General features: G+C 38.6%; 1 protein-coding gene across 1 annotated transcript in view; it reads left to right on the top strand.

The window, feature by feature from the left end:
* GMDS (GDP-mannose 4,6-dehydratase) overlaps positions 1 to 27,867 on the top strand; it is a 563,918-nt gene that overhangs the window by 283,301 nt on the left and 252,750 nt on the right. Inside the window, exon 7 of the mRNA XM_054018107.1 lies at positions 6,114 to 6,241. Within this exon, the coding sequence (XP_053874082.1) occupies positions 6,114 to 6,241 (128 nt within the window). The remainder of the gene's footprint in view (positions 1 to 6,113; positions 6,242 to 27,867) is intronic.

Below are 27,867 nucleotides of genomic sequence, written 5' to 3'. Positions count from 1 at the left end.
CATAATGTGATAGTTCTAAACGATTTAAAACACATGCACTGAATTCTTGGAACTAACAGTGTTGCTTTGCACATATCTTTTAGTCCAGTAACTTAAATGATTATTAATTGACAGTGTATGGGCCAGGTGGGAATGGAATTGCAGGGCATCTCACCCAATGCTGTTTCAATGTCCTTCACGAGGGACAGTCATGGTGCATTGCATTTGAGGTAGCTCAGGGATTTCTCCCCCACATTGCTCTGTTAAGAAGGAGGTGGGGTCATGCTTCTACTGCACACCAGTCCACAGAACCAAAAGGACAGTCCAGCCGACTTGGTCAGCCTGGATGCCGGGACCTCAGAAGGGACAATCTGTACTTGTGCAGCTAATGGCAGCTTCATACCACCCTCAGTGCAGGGCAGTGCCTAAATGACAGCCCTTTGGATGGGAGAGTGCACATGGGTGTGGTTCTTCCTCAGAATCTCAGAAGGGCTGGTATGCTGTTCTTCTGCACTGGTCCTGGATCCTCCACGATCCCTCTCCTACCCTGTGACAGTGCCATTCTTATGAAGCCATCCTGCCATAGCCTCTCTTGACTGCAGCTTCTCCAAGAACCCCATAAACAGAGGGTGGTCCATGAAAACTGCAATGCAGGTTCCAAACTATAATACTGAGCTTTAAGGCTTCCCAGGCATGTTGTGAGTTCAGGGACACCTCTACCAAGGAACTCTACTCTGCTTAAGCAATGTATGAGACTACTCATCATATGCTTACAGTTAAGCATGAGAGTGTTTTGTTGGGTCATGACCTAACTTAGCTGTTTGCTTCAACATCAATAATATAATTTTAAAGAAAAATTAGGGTTTAAAAAAGTGTTTGATCAAATCACCTATAGAATATGAAATGAAGTTTGTTTTAAAAAATTAGTAGTTTGGTGGAAAAGGGTGAACCTGCAGTAAGAGAAACACTGCTCTGATTATCTAAGGCTAGGTCTACACTACCCGCCTGAATCGGCGGGTAGAAATCGACCTCTCGGGGATCGATTTATCGCGTCCCGTGGGGACGCGACAATCGATCCCCTAATCTACGCTCTTACTCCACCAGCGGAGGTGGGAGTAAGCGCCGTCGACAGGAAGCTGCGGAGGTCGATTTTGCCGCGGTCCTCACAGCGGGGTAAGTCGGCTGCGATATGTCGAATTCAGCTACGCTATTCACATAGCTGAATTTGCGTATCTTAAATCGACTCCCCCCTGTAGTGTAGATGTAGCCTAAGTCAGGGGTCGGCAACCTTTCAGAAGTGGTGTGCCGAGTCTTCATTTATTCACTCTAATTTAAGGTTTCGTGTGCCAGTAATACATTTTAACATTTTTAGAAGGTCTCTTTCTATACGTCTATAATATATAACTAAACTATTGTTGTATGTAAAGTAAATAAGGTTTTTAAAATGTTTAAGAAATTTCATTTAAAATTAAATTATAATGTAGAGCCCCCCAGACCGGTGGCCAGGACCCGGGCGGTGAGTGCCACTGAAAATCAGTTCGCGTGCCGCCTTTGGCATGCATGCCATAGGTTGTCTACCCCTGATCTAAGTGCTGTTAACAGCATACAATAAACTTGGAACAGAAGTACACTTTTATGTACACATCATTTTAATGACGAAAACAATGTTCAATTTTTTTTCTCTAAAAGAATTCTTTTATGTCTGCCATATCCCTGTCCAGGACATATTTCCCAAGAGAAAAAAATATTTTAATTAGTGAAGAAAAATTATATAGATAACTTGTACTGAAATAACATTTTTGTTGCCAGTGATGATTATTGGTGTATTTCTGTGTCCTTTTAATAAATCTGTATGCTAGGATTTAACTTTTGTGCCCACCACAGAATACTGTAAATCCTACCTTTGGAAAATATAATAATTTTGTATTTATTACAAACAGTCCTTCAGATTGTTCGCTGATTAGATGCAACTTTTCACAGTGATTTACACAGTGCTGCTATTCTGTATGGATAGAAAATATTCTGTCATTGTTTTACTTGAAGTTAAATCCTTTGGTCATTTTGAATGCAAAACAGGCTTTAAATACAGCTTAACTCCTAGTACACTGAGACAAATATCCATGTCCGTTGTGAGCTGAGGGAGGGCCACAACTGGATTGTGAACTGAAGGATGGAGGGAGATAAACGGGAGGAACTTTTTTTCCTTAAAATTTCTCACAGTGCTACCATAAAAGCAGCTCCACTGTTGAAGATAATGGCAGAAGTATTAGTGCAGAAAAGATTGTCAGCCAATGGCATTTTAGCTGCTTCATCATCAACATATCTCAGAGCCAATCTGGATGATGGAGTGGTTAAAATCCCACCAGCCACCTTGTGCTCAGTCTATACTTATGCTCCTAGTGTTTCTCTTACCAGTGAGGCAGCTCTGGTAATAGCAATGGTGAGAAATTTTAGGGGGGAAAGGCTACTGCAGATACAACCTTAGAGAGTCCTGAAGACCTCTTAAGGAAGAAAGAAGCTAACGATTTCTGTGCCAAAGCCCTTATTTTATTTTTAGCTATATAAAGATATCTATAGAGCTACATGTAAATCTATAGATAGAATCACTCCTAAGCAGCAAGACATAATGTCTGCCAAGTTTCAGGCCAAAGCAAATTTATATAGCCAAATTACAAACCCTAGAAATAGGGCTTTATAGTGGAATTGCTGTCATAACGTTAACTACTGTGTATGGCTGTAGTGGGCGTCAGTTTAAGTTCTAGTTTTGATGTGCAGTTAATGGCATGAGATCAATCATGAAGTATAATAGGATATTTTAAGATATTACATTTGAAGAGAATTGGTATTTAAACATTATCTATGAACCACATCATTTTAATGCCTCTGAAACATCATTCAGTCCTTGGTACAGAATTGCATGAAAAAATTCCTGATCACATTTCTCAAAATGAACAGCAGCTTAGGTTTCATTAGCTGCTTTTTATGTGATATTTCGAGTAAGAGAACTGAAATATTTCTGCTGAACGGCTGTAAAATAGCATTTCTGATTTTTTATCTTGATCCTCTCTAATCCTTCATTTCTGCCTTTGGGGGTATATTCTGTTTGTTTAGAAGAAATTTTTGAACATAATTTCTGTAGCAAGAAAAGTAGTAAATACTTTTTGTCTTGTTGCACCTAACCACTAATGATTGATTGTATTGGTTGCCAGTGATACCTCTCCCATTTCCCAGGTAGTATTGATTGTACTTGAATACTATGTTAACTTGATTACTCAGAACAATTTTTCCCCAAAACATTTGTTTTTTATGTTCCCTCAGGAGATAATAATTCCAAAACTGAAGCTGTCATTCTTTAGCCGCCTAGTTCAACACAGTAAAGCTTGCTGCAATACAGATGATGATTATAACTCTCACTGCTGATACAGAGAATGGGAATGTGGTGCTGAAAACTGCTAGTTTTACTCCCTTGCAGTTTAAAACCTAAGACTGGATACTTTAACTCTGTCCTTGGAAAAACACTTTAGTGCTGAAAGTGCCTCTTGTGTTCATGGAGGAAGTATAACCTACTTTCAATGCAAAATGATAAACCTTAGAGTAGTGCTTAATAGTTTTGGCTAGTAGTTAAAATAAATTCCACTTTTACAAATAATAAGAATACACGTGAAGATCTCAAAGCACCTTACTAACATTAAATAAGATGCAGAATACGCTGGGTGAAATCCTGGCCCCATCCATGTTGGTGGGAGTTTTGCCACCGACATTAGTGAAGTGAGATTTGTTAGTCTAAGGTGCCACAAGTACTCCTCGTTCTTTTTATTAGTGAAGTGCATCACCCATACTCATTTTGCAGATAACAAGCCAATGCACAGAGGAGTTACAGTACATAGCTTTTTCAAGACTGCAGTAATATTTCCTGCAATGAGCTACATATAGGTGTTTGTCTGCATGAGCTCATAACAGTATTGGGCCTAAGAGCAGAATTAGACCCAAAGTGTCCTAATCAGGATTCCTTGCTTTATTTTCTAGACCACAGTCTCTTCCATTATCCCACATTGCCATCAAAAGGAAGGAAGTTTCATTTTTTATAATTCTAGTCCATGTGCTTAGATTTAGTTTCTGAATTTTTTTAATTTCAGCTAATGTGTAACATTTTGATTTATTAACACATTTTAATTATAATGAATTGTTCTGTTGATTATTACTGATTGTATCATTCTGTTGCACCCAGAACAGCAATTCTGAAGCTCAAGGAAATTGAAGCAAGATCCCATGTAGGTGGTCTTCAAAACATGTAATAACCATGAACCAGTTAGTCAGCAACAGTGTGAACAAAACATAACAGTCCATATGGCAGGCGCTGAGTAACTGCACACACCCAGCGCTATGTGTGTACACACACGCGCGCGCACACACACAAACTGGAACACTGAGTTCAGGGAGCATGAAACGAGCATAACAGGAAGTAATAAAGCAAGAAGGCAGCACGCACACATCAGTCATCACATTGACTTTTCAAACATATGTATTAAAAAATATCACTTCAGAACTAGATTTTTCCAAAGTGCATTTGCACTTGGGTGCATTGCCCAAACCTTCCAATGTGCATGCATGCCCACACTCGTTTGCATATGCACGTAAGCATGTTTGTGTTCACACATCAGAGTTTACACACAAACAGGTTGGGGGCACACATTTTGCGTGCACAGTCTTTTGAAAATCTGACTCTGTGTCAAACTGTGCAGTGGTCTACTACATATGTAGTCGCTTTTCCAGAGAATATAAAAACTGTAATCACAGAAGATTCCCTAAAAATTTAAAATAACCAGTAAACTAGAATGTCATTTAGGTTTAACATTTGACAGACTAAAGCAAAATATCTCTGAATCCTTTTGATAAATCTGATCTGAGGGACTTTAATTTTTCAATTCTTATGATGCTCATGGTACAAAAGAAATAATCCCATTTTTTACTTTGTGGGACAGTCAAACAGCACACAAGCAGTATCTATGGTTTTCTTATTTTGTGGGACAGAAGGTTTTGGTTTGGAATATGCAATATATATCATGCAGTAAGTCCAAAGAAACGCCATTTCTAAGACAAACTATAGAAAATGTACAGGTAGATCTCATAAGAGCTGTTTTGTATCATGAATATGTCTAGTTGTAGACGCACTGATTTCCTTCCAGTCTTTTAGTTATGAGCAATCCTTTATTCAAACGGAAACAACAAACCAATAATCATTTTAGAAAGAGAAATGATTATGCTCCATAGTATTAATGTAGTGCATTAGGGTACTAATATCATTGAGCTTGTTTAGCCTGACTCTGAGTCCCCAGTACTGGTTCTGTTAACTTTCTTTTTTGGAGCAAACAGTTGCTCAGTGTTTTTTTATTAGTATAGAAGTCATAGTCTTAGTATTATAGTATCTAAAGAACTATGTTGTGATGCAAAGATATGAAAAGCCAAATGTTATTTGAAACAACTCTACAAGGAGAAAGGCACAGGCTTGTGAATTTTGCAATCAAATATGTAGAACCAAGCTATTTGTGGTATGGTATAGCTGTGTGCAATTCCCAAATGGTAGAGTTTATTATCACTGTGTCAATGTCTTACTCAAATGTGGAGACAGAGAATCCCAAATTAGTCAATGAATTTATTCTTCTTTTCTAGTTAACCAGTAAAACCTTTTGAAGAAAGTTTAAATTTCGGATGGTCTCACAGCAGCTTTACTAAGAGACCTTTTTTTTTTTTTTTTTTTTAAGATGAGGATGGTCTTAGATGCCTGTCTTCCATTCTTTATGTAACCTTTTGCATTTTGTGTTTAGAAACTGACATTCCAATTGATTTTTCATTGGCCTTCTGCCTGGGTTGAATACTGAGGCAGCAAATTAGGAATGCTTCAGAAGTCCCACAAACAAAGACGTTTGCTGTGAAAGTGGAGATAATGTGACACTTACATTTCGAGCTTCTTAGCTTACTCAAATGATAAATGATGATATGGTTTAGGTAGTGTGTGTGGGGGGGAGGCGGTTACAGACTGAAAGAAGTTGCTGTGAGCTGAGCTTTGGGATTCCACTAGGAGACAGTTATCCATCATGTGACTATGCTGATAATATCTTTTATCTCTGTTTCAGGGGCTAACTTTGTGACTCGAAAAATTAGCCGATCAGTAGCTAAGATTCACCTCGGACAGATGGAATATTTCAGTTTGGGCAATCTGGATGCTAAAAGAGACTGGGGCCATGCCAAAGACTACGTTGAGGTAGGTTATTGGCCGTGTGCCCTTTTTGAAACAATGCCATTGATCTGTTTAATGCAATAACTTCAGTGAAAATGCATGACCTACAGAGGGGTATCTCATGAATTTTTACCCACAGAGGCCTGTTAACTTAGTGTTGCTCTCAGTTTCAGACTAGGGAGTTCAGTAACATAGTGGGCTACCCCAGCCATGACCTGAACAGAAAAATAAATCTTTAGGTTTACATTCCTTTACTGAATTCCTCTGGGAGGGGTCTATAAACTGGAACTATTTTAAAGAGTTTTTCTCCGATTGTTTCTGCGAACTTTTATGTCCAACATTAAGATCATAGCAAGATGCAGTGAAACCTGACTTTAAAGACCTCACTGCAGGCTGGCGGCCTTTTACTGTGATGGGGCAAAAACACCATTAATGCTGACAATCAAAGGTCTGGTTGGTTCTGCTTCAGAAGGAAGCTTCACATTGATATTATGATGTCAAGTACTGTGTCACGTATGTGTCTATAGCTATTTACTTTTTCAGATGTTTTTGTTAGTCAAAATTGTTTGATTCTATTCTATGCATATACTTTTGTTTTTAAAAAAATCTGCATTGTATTAAAAGAGACATGAATGACCACATCAGAAATATTATTGTTTTCTCAGGAGAACATTGTCCCCATTTTGCCTCTCAAAGATTTCCTGGGGTCATTGGGCTATTTCTGGCTTTTAATCATTTCTCTCTGGGAAATCAGATCTGGCTTCCATATTCATTGGTGTGATACAAAAAGAAGATTGTTGTTTGTGTTTCTTAAATTACAAAGTTAATACCAAAATAGCACCCTTAATTCTTTGGTTTTTTTATTAATTTTTGAGCTTTTTGACCTTGACTTAAGCAATTAAAAGAAGCTACCAGTAAGACTAAAATAGATTAGCAATTTAAATATTGTCTTGTGAGGAAAGCATGGTACCTTACCAACCCTCTTGATGATGACGATAAAAATAGGGAAAAACATTATATATGCATCCAAGCCATTACCTCAGGTGAGTGGAGAAGTAGAATTTGGCCAGCTGGACTGTAAAGTTGGGCCCCAGTTCTGCAATGCATATGCCTGCTAGGAGTCCTTGATGTTGGTATGCTATTTCATGTGAGTAAGAGTCCATCTGCTTGGATATCATTTTCTGTTTGGGACCTTAGCATGGTTAATTAACCCGGGAAATCTTCCTGATATATTTTCCAGATATAATTTAAAATAATTTTTATACACAACATTTTATAGCAGATAGAAAATTATTAACAAAATCTATGGGACAAAGCATCTCAGCTCTGTTATTTGTAAGTAAAACATAACTTTCCACAATTAACAAGCTTTTAATTTTTTAAAATAAAAATGGCATAAAACAGAAATTAGCATCAGAACATTAAAACAGTTATTAGAGTAAAATATCCAAAGAAAAATATATAAATTGAGTTTCAATCTGACTATTCAGGACTGAATTCCACTCTCTTCTATACTCGTATAAATCCAGAGGAATTCTATTGTACTCAGTAGGCCAAATCCTGGTCCTGCTGAAATCAATAGCAAGACTCTTTGTGTTTAATGGAGCAAGGTTGGATGCAGTGACTCAGTGGTTTTACTAAGGGCACAGGTTGGTCTACATTCATCAAATTCTACCTAGGATGACCTATGTGCAAACCTTAAAAAATACAAAAAGCTAAAAAAACAAAACCCCTCATCTTATTCAGCAAAACCACCCGATAGAAAGTTCTCAGCTGGAGTCTCCATCAAGGACACACAGTGGTAATGTAAGCGGCATTCCAGATCTTTCATTCATATGTTTTTGGGGCTGTTCCAAAATCTTCTGGAAAGAATTTCTCACTAGGATAGAATTCATCTTGAGTATCTCATTAGCGGGATCCCTTTGCCTAATGGGAGACTTATTAGTTCTTCTCTAAATATATTTAAAATATGGTTACTTCCATTCTTATAATGGCTAAAAAAGAGAATAACTTTAAAATAGAAATAAACTATTCCAGGCTTTAATGGACTAGATATTTAACATCATTAGAATAAATATGCTGTATAATGTTAGAAAGAATGATCATATTTATAAGCATTTTGTGAGATTCCTTAAATGTACAATTGAATACATTCAGATCAATAGTATCCTCTCTATATTTAATTTTAAATCCCATTGATGCTAATATGAGTAATGTATGCCTGTAGGGTAGACCCCATGATGTCTTTTCTTTCTCTTTACTTCTTGATTAGGAATAATAATAATAATAAAACTATGAATACATTCATACTTGTTTTATAAAATATTATGGGTTAAATTCCTGGTCCCACTTCAATGGGGACAGATTTCATCCTATATTTACTGGTGTGGGTATTGGTACGAAGTGTTGTCTAGTAATCAGAGGCTAGGACTAGGAGTCAGGACTCTGGAGTTCTAATTGCAGGTATTCTACTGATCTTACATTATGATCTTGTGTAAGTTACTTCCCAATTCAGTAAAGTATTTAAGCACATGCCTAAATTGAAACATGTAGCTGTCCCATTGAGGTGGGACTACTCACATGCTTAAAAATTAGGCACATGGTGAAATACCTTGTTGAATCAGAGCGTAACTTGTAGACGTTTTTAAAAAGGTTTAAGAAAAAACTAATGTTGGGGGGTGGTGTTTTTGTTTGTTTATAATTTCACCAGTATTGGTTGGTACTTAAACTTCCACCTACAGTGATTGCAAATCAGACGTTGGAGCATTGTGCTATGGATGAAAACCTGAAAATGTAATTTGTTCAAAAAAAGAGTGTAACTCCTTCATCTAGTTTTATTGTCCAAACAGAGCAAAACACAAGTAAGAGCAAATAGTGAAAAGTAAATGTGATTTTTTTTAAATGTCAGTTTTCAACTAAAATATTAGTGATGGATACAAAATATTTTTAAAACATCTGATTTTTAACTTGTAATTGACCCTTTTAATTACAATGAAGTTAATATTTGTCTGAATGTAAATTGGTGGGAGGAATTTCGGATTATATTATGAATAGCAATCAATACCACCAAGTGGGGGAAGGAGGGGAAGTAATATTTCAACACTGTTGATGTATGAATCTTCTGTGTGCTGTTTTGTTTTGCGAGGTTAATTTATACCTTTTATGCAGAACGTTACAATAAACCATCTGCTAGATATTTTCAAACACTAGTACAATAGTAAGCACTTAACAGTCTATGACTCATTCCTATACCATGTGAAAAACACAACGCATTATACAAATTTCCTCTCACCGCCACCCCAAGAGAGTCTTAATTTAAATTAATTCAGGTTCTCACAAACATTTAACTTAGAGCGCCGAGAAAGTACCCATCAATCCATTGCTAACTTTTTATTTCCCAGCCGCCAAATACTGTTAACGCTAAAATCATGAAGGGATATAGGCAAGTGAAACCTTAAAAAAGTCTCATTGTATGGGAAGTGAGAGACATGTTTATTTGTAAAGTTGCAATAGGATATTCTGCAAATAGAACACAACCTCGTTGTAAAGCTGCCCTAGAGAGAAAGTGAGTTCGCCTTTTCCAAGAAGTTCTATAATGGAGCTTTCCCCTCCTCTCTTATAACCCCTTTGGCATAGTGTTCTGGGGCTGGGCAGTGCAGCGCAAAGTTAAATGTTGCGCAGGCAGGAGAGGTGCAGAGAAGAAAAGCACTCCAATCGGACAGAGCTAACTACCCAACTCCAGTGTCACCGACCTAGTTGCGCTCCCCCAGTTGGACACTCTGTAGACTTCTATGAATGGATCCAAATACTGAATCCCACATACCCTTTACTTCCTGGGCCTGGGCATAGTTTAGGTATGGTTCCTGACTTTGGGTCTCTAGGCATGTACTCTAGATGTAGACCTCATGTCAGATGCTCGTTTTGGCAATGGGGACTCCACAGTCCAATTGCTTAGGCTCTGAAACTAGTGCTATGCTCCTCAGCACTCGTATGTTTTCCCCAGAATCCGATCGAAGGGTTACAATTTACCTCTTCACAGGGGCATGTGATAGTGAAAGTAAACAGATTTTGCAAAGGATTCTGTAACACCATTGCTCTATACTTAGGTAGCATGAGAAATACACAGTCCTATATAAAATAATAATCACACCTATACACATTGCCCTGCCTCAGGTCCACTCTGGAGAGTTCCTTGAGTTGGGCAGAGTCTTCTGCAGTGTCCAGGATCCTTCCCCTGCAACATATGACTTCTCTTTAGAATGTGGACTCTTTCTTGCTCCACTAGCTTTCTCTGACCTTGGCTGGTCCCTCAGTTAAACCAGGCCCCCACTGCTACTAAAGCATACCCATTTCTTCTTCTCTCCTGCCCAAATCTTCCTGTCCCTTGAAAAGCCTTCATTCTTTGTTCCTCCTGTGAATCCTTTTTTAAACCCCTGCACCGTCTCTTTGTCCTGCTTGGGAATTTTCCACTCTCTGCCTCCCCATCACTGTAAACAAGGTGGAGAGACTAGCTTCAGCCAAGCTCCGTCACATAGCCATTGTTTGGTCCCCACTGCAGTTGTAGCCATTTTTCCTGGTCTGGTAGGTATGCGCTTCACCCCCTGTCAGCAAAAAGTGGATTCCACATCCAAGTGAAGGCATTCCCAGATACAACAATTTTATAACAACTTCATAACATCAACCAGCATTCAGAAGTTTTACATATAGATTTCACAAATTACCATCACATCCTAATGCTGTCTCCCCCACAACTCCACATCAACACCCCAGCTACTGATCTATGTATGGGGATAATAATACTTCCCTGCTTCATAGGGGCATTGTACAGACAAATGTGTTCATGTTTATGAAATGCTTAGATACAAAATTGGTGATTGCAATAGAAAGCCTAGAAATAAATAAGTATTAGACAAAAGTCAAATTTCAAACCAGGGTAAAGTTTTAATGACCTGTAATTTACAACCTGTTTAGATTTTCTACAGTGTCTGCAAATGTGAAGAAACATTCTCCTTTGCCTTCTTTATAAATCTGTCAATGTTTGGGGGCAGGGAAGATGCTAATATTGGATACAGTCAACAAAGCATTTAGGTATGAGACTATTCAGATGCTTATAACTAAGCAAGAGCTTAAGCACTTTCTGAATTGGGGCCAGCTTTATGCTGGAAGCTGGTTGCCACATTTTGATATTGATTTTAATAAAACAATAGAAAAAGTAAAACAAAACCAGAACACTTCATAAACATGCAATAGAATGCATTGGTGTTCTTCCTGAAAACACTATCCTGGCCACCATGGATGTAGAAGCACTTTACACCAATATTCCACATGAGGATGGACTACAAGCTGTCAGGAAACAGTATCCCTGATGAGGCCACAGCACGCCTGGTGGCTGAGCTTTGTGACTTTGTCCTCACCCACAACCACTTCAGATTTGGGGACAACTTATACCTTCAAGTCAGTGGCACTGCTATGGGTACCCACATGGCCCCACAGTATGCCAACATTTTTATGGCTGACTTAGAACAACGCTTCCTCAGCTCTCGTCCCCTAGTGCCCCTCCTCTACTTGCGCTACATTGATGACATCTTCATCATATGGACCCACAGAAAGGAGGCCTTTGAAGAATTCCACCTGGACTTCAACAATTTCCACCCCACCATCAACCTCAGCCTGGACCAGTCCACACAAGAGATCCACTTCCTGGACATTACAGTGCAAATAAGTAATAGTCGCATAAACACCACCCTATACCGGAAACCTATTGACCGCTATACGTACCTACATGCCTCCAGCTTCCATCCAAGACACATCACACGATCCATTGTCTACAGCCAAGCCCTAAGATACAACCGAATTTGCTCCAACCCCTCAGACAGAGACAAACACCTACAAGATCTTTATCAAGCATTTGTAAAACTACAATACCCACCTGGGGAAGTGAGGAAACAGATTGACAGAGCAAGACGGGTACCCAGAAATCACCTACTACAGGACAGGCCCAACAAGGACAATAACAGAACACCACTGGCCATCACATACAGCCCCCAGCTAAAACCTCTCCAGCGCATTATCCACGATCTACAACCTATCCTGGAAAATGATTCTTCACTCTCACAGACCTTGGGAGGCAGGCCTGTCCTCGCTTACAGACAACCCCCCAACCTGAAGCAAATACTCACCAGCAACTACACACCACACCACAGAAACACCAACCCAGGAACCAATCCCTGTAGCAAACCTCGTTGCCTACTCTGTCCCCATATTTACTCTGGCGACACCATCAGAGGACCCAACCACATCAGCTACACCATCAAGGGCTCATTCACCTGCACATCCACTAATGTTATATATGCCATCATGTGCCAGCAATCAGGACATCAGGAATGGTAACATACATAAGCCAGTAAGTGAACACTTCAATCTCCCTGGTCATTCTATTACAGATTTAAAAGTCACTATCATTGAACAAAAAAACTTCAGAAACAGACTTCAAAGAGAAACAGCAGAACTAAAATTCATTTGCAAATTTAACACCATTAATCTGGGCTTGAATAGGGACTGGGAGTGGCTGGCTCATTACAGAAGCAGCCTTTCCTCTCCTGGAATTGACACCTCCGCATGCATTATTGGGAGTGGACTACATCCACCCTGATTGAATTGGCCCTGTCAACACTGGTTCTCCACTTGCGAAGTAACTCCCTGCTCTCCATGTGTCAGTATATAACGCCTGCATCTGTAACTTTCACTGTATGCATCTGAAGAAGTGAGGTTTTTACCCACAAAAGCTTATGCCCAAATAAATCTGTTAGTCTTTAAGGTGCCACCAGACTCCTTGTTGTTTTTGTAGATACAGACTAACATGGCTACCCCCTGATACTTGATGCAATAGAATAGATTACAGCTGGCCCACAGTACCATCAGACATACTAAGAAACCATTTAAATAGAACCATCATAGCTTAGTAATGTGATATTGATGATGTTTGTGATTTAAAATCAACAGGAAATACACTTGGCCATTTATCAAAGTTACTTTTTTAGTCCATTTTAAGTATTTTAAAATAGCAAAATCTAGGTATTCATACTAAGGTGTCTTTTTTCACAGCGATGTTAGGTTTATAACTCCCATTGGTGTTAACTGGACTTTTGTTCATGGTTCCTCTATATGCCATTCTATCCACTAGAATGTATTCTTAGTGTAGGCAGCCGCCTCCTAGTACTGTTGTGAAGGGGAATCTCTCCCCTTCTTCCTATATGTGTGTATATATATTTAAACAATATAGAAATATCTTACTTTTAGTTTTTCTTGTATTTTGTGCATGGTACTGTCTTGTAAAAGACTCCCTAGCACCACTTTCACAGCAGGAAATAATATAGTCAAATTGAACTTTTGTCCAACCAAACTGTTGGCCAAGATGCCGCTGATTCTGCATCGTTGCTTTCAAGGAATGTTAATGATACGAGTTGTCTTCCATGGTACATTTTGCCACAATCTGCTTTTCTCAGCATTCTTTTTTGTGACAAATCCTGCAGTCCTTACTCAGGCACAGCAAAAGTCAGTGGGTGTTTCACCAGAGTAAGGACTGCAGGAATTGTCCTTAAGTAATAAAAGGAATGTCAATTATATCTATCTGTAGAATATGATATATGAGATCCCTCACCAGCTGACACACGTCTTCGCTTATGAAGGGGTATTCTACCGTCTTCTGTTGTTTGCCCCAATTTTAAATGATTCTTTTCCCTTCTACACTCTTAATTAAATTCTTGCTTTCCTCCTCATAGTCAGATCACTTGAAACAAATGTTATGGACATAAGTTAAAGGGCCATTCTTAATTTCCAGGTGTTGGGATTTCTATTTGTTGAACAGCAGGATAAATATTGTTGACCCTTCCAAGTACTCAAGAGTATTTATATATATGAAGTCTGTAACGTTTTTTTCTGTCAGCTCTCTTGAGCCAGGATAACTGATTGCTCTATTAAGTCAATTTGATCTTGAAATCAGATCCTGTCTGCCCTGATTGATGTGGTGATCCATTGCACTGATTATCTTATCACTGCCATCTAGGTGCAGTAATTGTGAGACACGGGCTTGCATGAACCTTCAGGAGAAAGGTTTGATAGATTGTGGTCTTTTGTCCGGAACAGATACTGCACATTCATAAAATTCTTGATGCTTACTTGCTGGCGAAGTATCTTTTTTACATGTGCATGTACTAGTGGTCGTACCCCTTTTGACTTAGTTTTTCTCTAACAGTTTAAAGACCTGTTGGCCACAGTAAAATGTAGATGTGAGCCTCACCCTGAAGCATTTTTATTTTAAAAAATAACAATTTCCAAAGAAAATACATGTTTGTTTATGCTAGAATATCCCTTTGTTCCCCAGTTCAAATATTTGAAATACCTTGGAACAAACAAAGATATGTTGCATCCAAGAAAAAGGAATTCATATATGCCCTTTCAGATAGTGTTTATTCATATGGTGAATAAAATATAACCATCCAAATTATGACTAACGTGACATGGCAGCAATAATAGTTATCATATTAAAGAAACTGTAAATCCCAAAGTACTCTATCCATTGAAACTGAGATTACTCACCTTCTACTCAAATGTAGCCACCTCTTGGCAGAAACATGGCTTCTTTTCAGCTGTGCAACAGCTTCATTGTACAACAGTTCGAAGAGGATTTGAAGAAGAATGCCTTCTACATTTAAATCTATATAGAAAAATAGGTCGATGGAAAGCAGTTACACAGGTTGGACACCTGAGTTAATACTATTACACTTTAAATGCTGCGAGATCGCTGTAATGATCACAAGACCTGCCATGCTGAGTCAGACGTAAGGTCAATCTAGCCCAATATCCTGTCTCCAATAATGGCCAATACCAGAGCTTCAAAGGGAACATGAAGAACAGGGCAGTTTTGGAGAGGTACACCAGTCTTCACCTCCTGGTTTCTAATAGAGGTTTAGCGTTGCCCTGAGCATGAGATTATGTCCCTGACCATCTTGGCTATCATCCATTGATGGACCTAATTCTTTTTTGAACCCAGTTATACTTTTGGCTATCTCAACATCCCATGGCAATGACTCCCACAGGTTAATTGCATTGTGTGAAAAAGTATTTCTTCTTGTTTCTGTTAAACCTGATGCCTATTAATGTCATAGGGTAATCCCTGGTTTCACACCATTCATGATTTTATAGACCTCTGTCACATCCCCACTTAATCATCTCTTGTCTAAGCTGAACAGTCCCAGTCTTTTATAGTTTCTCTTCGTATGGAAGTTGTTCCATATCCTTGGTCATCTCTGTTGCCCTTCTCTGAATGTTTGCCAGTTCCACTATATACTTTTCGAGATGGGGTGACCGGAACTCAACACACTATTCAAGGTGCAGCCTCCCCATGGATTAATATAATGGTGTTATATTTTCTGTCTTATTTTCAGTTCCTTTCCTAATAGTTTCTAACACTCTTAGCCTTTTTGACTGCACTGAGGTTAAGTTTTCAGAGGACTATCCACTGTGACTCCAAAATCTTTCTTGCATAGTAACAGCTAATTTAGAATCCATCGTTATATATGTGTAGTTGGAATTATTTTTTTCAATGGGCGTTACTCTTATTAATGTTGAATTCATCTGCCAGTTTGTTGCCCAGTCACCCAGTTTTGTGATCCCCCTGTAACTCTTTGCAGTCAGCTTTGAACTTAACTTTCTTGAATAATTTTATATCCTCTGTAAACTTTGCCACTTCACTGTTCACTCCCTTTTCTAGATCATTAATGAATATGTTGAACATCATGGACCCCAGTACCGATCCTTGGGGGACCCTGCTATTTACCTCTCTCCATTATGAAAACTGACCATTTATTCTACCCATTTATTCTACCCTTGGTTTTCTATCTTTTAACCAGTTACTGATCTTTGAGGGGACCTTCTCTCTTATCCCATGACTTTGTTTCCTTAAGAGCCTTTAGTGAGGACCTTCAAAGGCTTTCTGAAAATCCAAGTAGACTATATTGACTGGATCACCCTGACCTACCTGCTTGTTGACACCCTTAAAGAATTCTAATAGATTTGTGAGGCATGATTTCCATTTACAAAGGCCTTGTTGACTCTTCCCCAACATATCATTTTCATCTGTGTCTGATAATTCTGTACTTTCCTATAGTTTCAACCAGTTTGCCTGGTAGTGAAGTTAGGCTAACCTACCTGTAATTGCCAGGATCATCGCTGGAGCCCTTTTAAAAAATCTTATTACATTAGCTACCTTCCAGTTATCTGGTGTAGAGGCTTGTTTCAGCAATAGGTTACATACTACAGTCAATAATTCTGCAGTTTCATATTTGAGTTCTTTCAGCACTCTTGAGTGGGTACTATCTGGCCCTGGTGACTTCATACTGTTTAATTTATCAATTTGTTCTAAAAGCCCTTCTGTTGACACATCAGTGTGGGACAAGTGGTCAAGAGCTTGGTTTTACATTTCATCTGAACTAAGTGACCACCTGTGTGTGTTTGTTGACTGAAGAGTGCCACTTAAACTATCATAGAACTTTAGTGCTGGAAAGGACCTCAAGACACCTAAACCAGACCCCTGCACTGAGGCAGGACCAAATATACCTAGACCATCCCTGACAGGCGTTTATCCAACCTGTTCTTAAAAACCTCCAATGACAGGGATTCCACAGCATCCCTTGGAAGCCTATTCATAGTTAGAAAGTTTTCCTTATATCTAAGCTGAATCCCCCTTGCTGCAAATTAAGCCTCTTACCTCTTGTCCTACCTTCAGTGGGCATGTAGAAATTGATCACCATCCTCTTTATAACAGCCATTTATATATTTGAAGACTGCTAGCAAGCCCTCCTCAGTCTTCTTTTCTCAAGACTGATCATGCCCAGTTTTGTAAACATTTACTCCTAGGTCAGGTTTTCTAAACCTTTTATGATTTTTGTAGCTGTCTTCTGGACTCTCTCCAGTTTGGCCCCATCTTTCTTAAAGCATGGTGCCCAGAATTGGAGATCCTACTCCAGCTAAGGCTTCATCAGTGCCGAGTAGAAATTTTATTTAAAATGTTTAATTCTTTCTTTATTTCTTTATTACCTATAGATTATATACAAATATGTACAGAGCAAACAAGATCTGTAAATAAGATTACTTTTGAAGATTGGATGCTTGAACTCAAGTGAATAATGCATTGTTTTAGGAAACACTTAACATTCACATTTATTTTTAATGTGGTGATTTCTGCTTCCATTTTCATTTACTATTTGGCCCACCTGCATGAATGCAGAATCACATATAGAACAGAATACAGCAGTGGAGAAATAGACTATAGGCTTATTGTGATTTTTTGGTTATTAACTCCTGGGAGGTGCTCAGATACTACAATGATGGGTACTGTTATAATAGCCTAGATAGATTGATTGATCTCAAACTATTGTCTAGAGAGGTGGTGTTCTGAGATTTTTCTGACACAGTGAGGAAGCATCAGTCCGATTTAAAGCAGTAATGCTTTGTGACCATAGTAATCCTGTCCAGAATACTCTTAGACTTTGTACAGGCTTTTTTCAACCAACTGAGCTCCAAAAAAAAGAAGCACATCCCACTATCCTGTGCTTTTGTTTCATGATTTGTAGCTTTGGATTTTTTATTGTGGGTACATTAATTTAGTCATGATCAAATAATACTAACAACATCAAAATTGGAGGGACAGGATGCCTAGAGGACAGAACCAAATTGCAAAGTGACTCAGAAAAATAAGAACAATGAGGGGAGATTTGGGTCTAATAAATGCAAAGCTGCACAACTAGGGAGCAGAAATGAACAGTAGAGATGGGGAGGCTGTAACTAAGCAATCACATCCCATCACATTACAAAGTGTTTGTTTTCCATCTTGCTACCTTAATCCTATCTTAATGCTACTTTTTCTTGTGACCTAGCACTATAGTTGTTGCAGGGAAGGTGTGGAATCAAGGTTGGAAGAGGTTAGTGTCTTAAGAAGTGGTTCGCTAACATTTGAGAATCACTTGAATGGACTATCCACTTTAACACCTGATAATTGGAGATACACTTGAAAGGAAAAGTAACTTAGAAAAGTTCTCCATACAGAATTCTCGCTCTTCTAATCTTGACATCATCATTCACCACCACATTTGTTTCCATTGCATCTTTGAGCCATGCAAATAAACAGTTGGCTAACTGTGCTAGAGCCCAGTTTGTTCTTGCAGAAGGTTAATTTGCCATCTTTCATGTTAATTGCCAGACGAAACCTCAGACACACATAAGCACTTCTGCTGCTCACCAAATGGAAAGTAGATCTTCCCCCGCATCAATGATGTATTTTGTTTTGTTTTTAAAAGTGAGAAAAGAAAAACTAATTTCCAAATCTTTCATCTTTTTTTTTTTAATTATGGTGGGTGACTCCACAATTAAAAATCCAATCCCATTAAAAACAAGAAAAAGGAAAGGAAAAACAAGAAACGTTTGGTTAGAAGAAAACATGCGTGGAGGCTCAATGGTACACTAAAATCCAAATGTGTTCTAAGACATGTCCTCAACTTTATTAACAGAAGAATCAATGTACTTGTTTATTTGTTTTCCCGTTATGTTTAAATTTAATTTCTCCTCTTAACATATTGTTATTAATTTCTTAATTAAAAGGCTGCTCTTTAAGTTGGAAAATTCCTGATCAGCGCTAGTTTGACAGAGATTAGCCTTATTATAAATTGGTTATTGATTTTGTTATTATTTATTAGTATTTGTACTGCAGTAGTGCCAAAAGGTCCAAGTCAGGATCAAGACCCCATTGTGCTGGGTTTTGTAAAAACGCATACCCTGTCCAAGAGAGCGTACAATCGGATAAAAAACCGCAGCAGTTCAGCATAACCATAAGAGGGAAAGGGAGAGGAAGGACCAAGGCAACAGTAATAAGATCACACATTTACATAGACTAACAATGTGTAGCTGTCTGTCTGTCTGTCTCCCTCCACATGAGACCGTCTCCCCATGGCATATCTGCTGCACGCTTGTGAGACTGGAAGGATACTGGGGTCAAAGTCGTCTGCTCTCTCTACTGCTGTCCAGGGGAAGGGATAAGTCCCTGCAGGTATCAAAGTCCATTGATCATTTGTGGAGCATATGGTCCGGTGTCCCTGTGAACCAGGGCTGAAGTGCTATTCCCATTATTTAACCCCTTTTCAACACTTTCCCCACTTAACTGTCACTCTTCTACCCCCACACAACAGTTAACAAAGGCTGGACCTAGTGACATTTGGGCTTCTGAGGTTGTAAAGGGCAATGATCTACTCCACTGCTAGGAGGGGAGGGCATACTTCCCCCATAATCCTCGCTACACCAGCAGCATGGTGGGTAGAGAGACCACCCTGTGCTGCTGAAAGTGGCTTCTACTGGTGCCAAGTCTCTCCCTCTGAGTGGATGCTAAGGCTTTATTAAATACTTGTACAGCTATAAGCATTTTATTCAGTTACACCCAAATCACACTGATAGAAGATCCTCAAAGTCATAATACCTAGCACATTATTAAATACCTGGCTTCCACTGTACTCTGGGACAGATTGGGGAGGGGAAAATGGTGGTAGGTATTCTTCTAAACTCCACCTGCAAAATAAGCTCCACCCCCATGGGATGCCAATCACAGTAGGTTGCACAGATTTTTAGAATATGATCACACAGGTTCTCTTGATTCTTTTGGCTTGGCTCCCTTAATGATTATCCCAGATATACATATGGGCTCTGCTGGCCTACTCATGCATAGCTTCCCCTGTGTGAGGCTTCTATGTCCTACTTGTCTTCTTGAGCTTTGCGGGAGTGGGGGGCTTAGATGCCCCATTAGGTTCTGCTAGGCTACTTGGATTTGGCTACTTCTTGAATGGGGCATGGTGAAAAAATGGGACCAAGTCCGCTCACTTGTGGGGCCAAAGTGAGCTGTCACTCCCAGTAGATTCTTCAGATCTGCACAGTATGATCCTTCTCCTTTCTTACATGCTTTAATGGAGCAGAGAAATGTCAACATTGTTATCAATGGGTATCTGAGTTAGGACACTCAGAGATAAATGGGGCAGTTCACGCATCCAGAGTTCTTATTTCAGATTCTGCAAAGACAGGAGCCCATCACTTATCTTCAATACATGTTGTTCAGGCCATTGCATAATAATTAGAGATTTAAGTACCTGAATACCTTTGAGAATCTGGGCCTTAAAAGAAAAAAAAGCCGCTCAGATTATGGAGAATAAGAAGGCAGCATGAAATAGGTTCTCTATGGGGTATCGGCATGGCATGCTGGCTGAATCGGAGCCCTAAGTCCTTCTCCCATGCAGATGACCATAGCCCCCAACACAGTGACATGCTGTCTTCTGGATTTAACTCGAGTGTGGCACACTCAGTTACTGAAAAAAATTGCCTGGTTTTTGGCTATAAGCCCCCTGGTAATGAAGAAAATGTTTTTAAAAGATGTGATTGTAGGCAACTTCTGAAGTGTGGAATACAAAAGGAATTAAGAAGCTATGGGTTCAGAGTTTTTTCCTGGCAAGGGGAAGAACCTAAAGTTGCTTCTATTAGCTGCTTTCTTACATTTTGTGGAGGCAGGGGGCTGGGATGATTGATTGGTAATAAGAAGTGGAAGAAGGAAGAACTTGGGCCATAGTTACTTTAGACATGAATAGGCTCTGTATTTTAAAGCACATAAATGAGGCAAGAAAGGGGTTTTAATGATATTATGTAGGTGCTCTGTCTAATACAAATCATATGGCATTAATTTTCAAAGCTCTGCAGCACTGCCTACTGTAAGTGTTGCTAATATATTTTTTTTAAGAAAACGATACTGATCTATTTCATAACTACTGTACCATGCTCCCCTTCCTTTGTTTTCCTACAGCCATTTTTTTAAGTGGATGGAAATATAATACAGAAAACAAGTTTATTTCTTATTTACATAAATCTCCCATTTAGCTTTCCGTTTCACCATATCTGCATTTTTGTGTTTGACCTATTAGATTTTTTTGTTTTATAAAGCAACAGAAGTGCTTTCCTCAGCAAAACCATCTGGTTTAGTTTCCTGTGCCTCAACAACTATATGTGTATTATTATCAAGGCCACCCCTGTGGTTTTCTAAGTGGTCTTGTTACACCGGTGGTCTTAAAATTCAGCTGGAGTGATGGAGAGGTTAGACTAAAGGCTTCTTTCAAGTATAAAGTTTCAAGCTTGAGAAATTGTCATATTTTGAGACTAACCTATTATTTCATTATTAACTAGAATGTAATATCTTTTAAAATGTGAATACAGTAGTCTTTTAACATATTTGATTTTCAGCAGTGCTCAGAGATTTGGAATAGAACAAATAAAAATGAAATTTTGGGTCCCTGCTTAGGAATTATTCATATGCTCACTACAGGAGTTAGGAGAAAATATGAGAAAAATCAGAACAGAGTATTTTGTAAAATATGACTGTATAATATGATGATTTAGTCATCTTCAGTGCTTTGTGCTTTTCAAGATAGATTGAATATGTGCTGTAGGTCTATATTTACTCATTAGCAATGGATAATATTTCACAGGAGTGAAAACAAGCCAAACTTCTTAACGTGAGTTTTAGTCAAGTTCCCAGTGCTTTGTATTGCTTCCAGATTCTCCAAACCAAGTGCTCCCCTCGACTGGAGGTGTAGGGAGGCATTGATATTGGATAAGGGAGGGATATTGGGACTGGGAGCCAAATGGGACATGGAATGCGGGCTACTGGAGGCCAGAGTGGGGGACAGAAACAGATTGGCTGATGAGCGAGGAGGGAACTGGTACTGGTTGGGCAGCACAATCCAAATCAGCCAAGAGCTGCAATTGCAGTGAAAGCCTTATTCAGCCCTAGGCTGGAGCATGCTCAGTGAGAACAGAATCTTCTGGGAATTACACTGTGAAGCATTGGCAAGTGTCTACTGAACATGTACAAACTGCAAATGTTCAAAGGTTTATAACATGGCCTAATTTGGGAATTTTCATGGCAACCTACCTGACCCAAAGGCTACCCTGGAGCCCCTATATTTCAAGTACCTGTTCCTGATCCATGGACAAGCTACAGCTTTTCTAGTAAGAACTCACCAAATTTTTTTAACATGGGTAAAACAACATATTTTGCACTAGTCTCATTCTCGAAAACAGCCAAACCATTTTAGCTGAAATTCAAAAATCGAAATAAAACAGCAGACACCAGGAATGGAAAATTTCAGTCCCAACATTTAAAGTTTGGAAAGTTTATAAGCAACTGAAAACTACATCTTAGAATGGGAAGTGTCAGGCAACCTTAATAATAGGTGGTGCTACCAGCCTCATCTAAAATAATTTAGTCATTTTCCCTTTATTATCTAAACTCTGATTTGCAGATTTTCATGAATCTTAGAATAATTCACCATGCTCTGTGAAGGCTGTGTAACATACTCATTTTTAATTTTAACAGGGAAAAAATACCTTAAAACAGATCATTAAAATTTAATGAGGACCTTTTTTAAAAAAAAACAACAACAAACCAGAATGGTTCAATTTACATCAGAAGCCAAAACAGTGAATGGTATTATTATGTCTGTGTGGTAACATCCTCACTGTACTATAACTCTTTTCATCTGAAAAGGAGTCAGTAAAACATTGTGGGCAGTTCATTCCCAGAATTTAGGTTTTCAGCTCTCCAGTGATTTCAGTTCATTCCACTGAGAGAACAAATATTTCAGGGGGTAAGTTTAAAGTGTCAGGGTCCTTTTGTATTGTACTGTAGCTGCTGGTATTGTGCATATTATTATGGAGAAAATAAGTTCTCATCGAAGTATATGTTCTTTGCTGTCTGCACATGGAAAAAATGTGATTTTTTTTTTTTTTGTAGTGGGGAACATTCCCCAAATCCTCAGGGTGTACTTAATGTGCCACTTTCAGTTCTAGAAGAAATACGTCAATTTTCAGTTGTGGGTGTTTTTGGATGTAGCCTGACCCAACAACCAACATTAATGGTCCAAAGATAGATCATCTGAACTTTCCAGCTGGCCTTCTTTGGCTAACATTTAATTATCTCTTGGGATAGCTAGCTCTGGTTACCAGGTTAAATATGTGGAGAATGCTTATTGGTGTCAAGCACTTTACTGCAGTATTGTCCTCTCTTTTTCCTCTCCTAAAAAACACATTTTCTTTCTACAACAAAAACAATTGTTTGTTTCCTCAGGATTGTAGACAGACAACTTTACAATCTTTTCCATTGGGCTCAGATCTGCAGCTGTCAAATGTCCTGGGGTGGAGGAAGGAAAGATTTCTTGGAGAAATCATGTACCTCCAGCTTGTGAGGGGGAGGGGAGCATGGGGGGTGGGTGGTCTGGATAAGGCTGTGATTTTGATTCCACTACTTTCAAACTCTCCCTAGAACTACACCTCCATGCACACCCACATTTGCCACTGCCTTGAAGACCCAGAGGCCAGCCTCCCAGGAGGCTGTTTACACACAGGAACCCAAATCCTGGTCCCAATGAAGTTACTGGGAATTATGCCATGGGAACCAAGATTTTGATGTGTACACTTAGGCAGTTGGTCTCTATGGTATCTATGTCTGATGAAACATAGTGGGATTTAGGAATCTTTCATGTCGGATTAGGGGAGAGGAGATTATGACAAATCCTAATCCCTAAAAATTAATTTTCCTGAACTATCTGCTTTCAGGGATTAGTTGTTGTTTTTAAATAAAATTGTAGACAATCCAGGAAGTTTTTCCCAAATCAGTGATTCTCAACCTTCTCTACACTGGGACAACTTTACTATGTACCTGCCCCCTCCCAGTTAGCAACGTGAGAAAAACAGGGTGATCACGATCCTCTGCAGGTCATGACCCCCACTCTCTCCCTCCTACCCCCCCCCGTTAAGAACCCCTGTCCTAAATCAATGTGTTACTTTCTTTTTGTTGTGTCCACACAATTATTAGAACTGGTAAACTAAATTCATTAGTTTTTAACTAGTGTGTTATATTCAGTAACAAATGTTCCTATAAAAAGAACAGGTACAGTTATGAAGATTACAAAGTTCACTCTCCAGGTCTGAATTTCATAAAAGGTTTTATTCCTTCTGTAAATTATTATTCCTAGCATAAATGTGATTGTGCCTCAGATTTCTTCATCTAAAAATAGGACTGATATTCATGAAATCAAAAAAGATTTTCTTTCTGCAAAATGCACATACACAGATTTCTTCCCAATATGGTGAATTGTATAAGTGGAGCATTAACTCAGATTTGTGTCTTGACCTTTTACATGTGGGATGTTACTCTGTGAGTATTCTTTAACCACAGTTGTTTATCATGGCAACCACTACTATATATCATTTGACACACTTGTTACTTTTGATATAATGAAAACCTGTTTAGAAACTATGCTTCCTTATTCCACACAATATAGCGTAAAATTATGTTTATGTTGTTTTGCATTGCTAAAAGAGAATACAAAACATTCTCTCTTTTACAAGGCAGGCATCTTTTTGTTGTTGTTCATTTATTTTTCTCTACATGTCTATAAACAGATCATATTTTTTGGAGTAACAGTGTTTACCCCGTTGGCAGCATCTCCCTTACTTTGACTTGTTTAAAAAAAATCTCCTGACATATATCCTGTTGATTTTTAAGGAGGAAAATGATTGACGGGGAAAAAGTAAAAATTCCATGTTCATTTTATTGCTAATAGCTTTATTGCCATCCTGTACTGATATATAGTAAATGTATTGCCACTTCAGAAATTTCTCACATCACTGACTACTAATGACAATGTAATACTTTCTACAGATGTCCTTGTTTTTGTGTCTGCTGCATGGCAAAGTGTGAAAGTGTTGGCCAAGGTCCGTAAATGTTGCACTCTTGCATCTGCGGTAAATATGCATATCTAGCTTTACAAGAGGATGCAGCTTTATAACTACAGCACGAAGTGAAATAGATGCAATGGGATATTTATGGATAGGGCAGATATCGCATTGATTCAGATTACCCCTAATTTCTTCATTAGGAGTTGGGGAATCTCAGCACCTTCCACGAATCATTGAGTGCCTCGAAGATTCATACTGTATCTATGGAGTTGCCGTTGCTGCTCCATTTATACATGTGCACAGCACACACCCAATGTTTCACAAGCCCTTACAAATTACTTATACTCTCCATTCATTTCACTCACTACTGAAATTTAGCTTTCTGCCTTTGGTTACAATGATGATTATTCATTCATATTGCAGTAGCACCAGTCGCCCCAGTCATTGTACAGAACCCCATAGCACTAAGCACTGTACAAACACAGAACAAAAAGTCTCTGTCCAAGAGAGCAGTATTTGAAGGTCCATGCTTGTACATATTTTCATCTTAAGGAGAATATATTGCCTCTTGAAAATATAATTCAGGAAAAAGGTGAAGATACGTTACAGTATTTTAAAAAAAAAAAAAACAAGAAATAAAACATCCTTTCTTTTGTCCTGTTTAGGGGCAAATAACCCAAGCACAGATATTCAGTTTCTAATGTATTGCCTTTAAGTACAGACTACATTATTTTACCAATTAAGGGCCAGATATTGATTTTTTTTTCAAGGACTTGCCTGCCATTGAGGACCTATATTACCCTAGAGGATAAGTTCCAGAAGGGTTTTAACTGCAGGAAGCACAGTCCCTCCCAAAGCTTCCTACCATGGTTGGGGAGTGAGCACACTGCAAACCCACTCCATATCACAAGAGCTGATCTTGGATGAAATCCTGCCCCTATTGCAGTTATTGGGACTCTTGGCCTTAATGGGGCCAAGATTTCACCCATTGTATCTTGCCCTTACAAAGGGATGATGGATAGGAGAAAAAGAGGCTCTTTGCACACACAGCTTACTCACACACCCGCAATTGGGCCAGCCACAGTTTGGCCCTAAATGTGCCATTGAAAGAACACAGTTAGAAGCTAAAAGACCTGTTTCCATTTGGCACAATATCCATTTTAAAATAGAACTGGAATAAAGAGGCTTCACCTGACCCAGTCTCTGCCAACTTTCAGGAGCATGCATGACAGAATGATGAAATTGATGTGTGACTGATCTCTCCTTGTAATTAAGTAAATTATACTTTTCTCAAAGAAGGTTTTTGTGCTGATTATCGTAACGTCTAAGGAAGGCAAGCACAAAACCAACAGGCACATATGTAAAACTGTAATTGGCAGAAGAACAAATTTTAATAAGTCTGTCCAAAACCAAAATAAATCAATCACTCATTGCATCAAAATTAATGTAGTGACTAGATAAATTAGTCTGGAATAATTACAGGACTAAGCAGTTACTTAAGATATTGGTATTTAAATGCCCAAATTGTGTATACATTCCTTTATATTAGTTTTTCAATGAACTATACAAGGAAATTATTCACTGATTGTAAGCATATTTATACTGATTTCTAGCAGATTAATCATTTATGTGTACAATATTTTATAAATATTTCAAGATGGGGGAAAAGTTATATTTTTACAATTTCTGATTTTTAGTTTTTCAATTTTGAGTAATTATAGCTCCCTTATAGTGTACTATAATTACTTGTAAAATAGCAAACTTTTATCTAAGTTGATAGGTTTATAATTCGCATCTAGAAGAATTTCCTTTTTGAAGATGATTCTTTAGAGCTATGTTGGTTCATTTAAAAAACCTTTTCCAAATGTAAGCAACTAATTGGTCTCTCAATTTGCCGTTTTGTTCTCTCAATTTTGGTCTCTCAAAATACCAATCTGTGTTGGTATTAGAAAGTATTGCTACAGCTTATAGTTTCACTACACTTTCTTAAAGGAAACAAATAAATTTTATTTTTCACTAGAGGTGTTCCAATTACATTGGTGTATGTTATAGGTAAAGTACATCTAAAATGAAATAAAAAACCTCTGGATACTAGAATAATGATCACTTTTATAAAGGGGAAAACAAAATCTGCTGTCAGATAGGTCCCTTAAAGAGACATTGTTAGAACTGTGTTGTACCCCTTCCCCCATTCACAGGTTTTATGTAGTCTAATATTAATAGAAATGATTTTATGAATTTTCATAGATTTCAGCAAAAACTGTTTTTGATTTCAAGTTAAACATTTGTCTGCAATGTTTACCCCAGAGCGCACAGCGCTGTGCTAATTACAGTATGAAACCTGCAAAATGAAATGGACAGTGTCCAGGTACAAGGCAGAAGTTAGACTCTGGAATCTTGCCCAGCACCAGCCCTTAGGGCCGCTATGGAAATGGATCAGCCAATGAAGATTCATATCAGGGAGTGACTCCTAATCAGAGGAAGCGAGGCTGTGGCATCCTCTGGTCACCTCGCCGTTGTCAAGAGAATGATGCTGTGGCCCTATCCTCTACTCCCGATTACCCTGGGATAAAGTGACCCACCACACCCCTGTCTCCCTTCCTGCTGCTTCCTTCAAACCTGCAGTGGGGCTAGGCCAAATCATCCAAACTGAGTGTAGCTTGAAATGTAAACAAGCAGCATAAATAGTAGAGATGCTGGTTCTTAATTTGCTTAATAAAACATCTTGCCTAAGAGAATCCGTTTAAAATGCAAACGATGTGGCTTCTACTATTGAAACTAAAGTGGCCTAGTTACCTCACAGTCCATTTATTAGAATATGAATATAT

Source organism: Malaclemys terrapin, chromosome 2, assembly GCF_027887155.1.
Source record: "Malaclemys terrapin pileata isolate rMalTer1 chromosome 2, rMalTer1.hap1, whole genome shotgun sequence".
Taxonomy (NCBI): Eukaryota; Metazoa; Chordata; order Testudines; family Emydidae; genus Malaclemys; species Malaclemys terrapin.
Note: the sequence above shows the minus strand (reverse complement) of the source record. Positions and strands in the feature narration are given on the sequence as shown.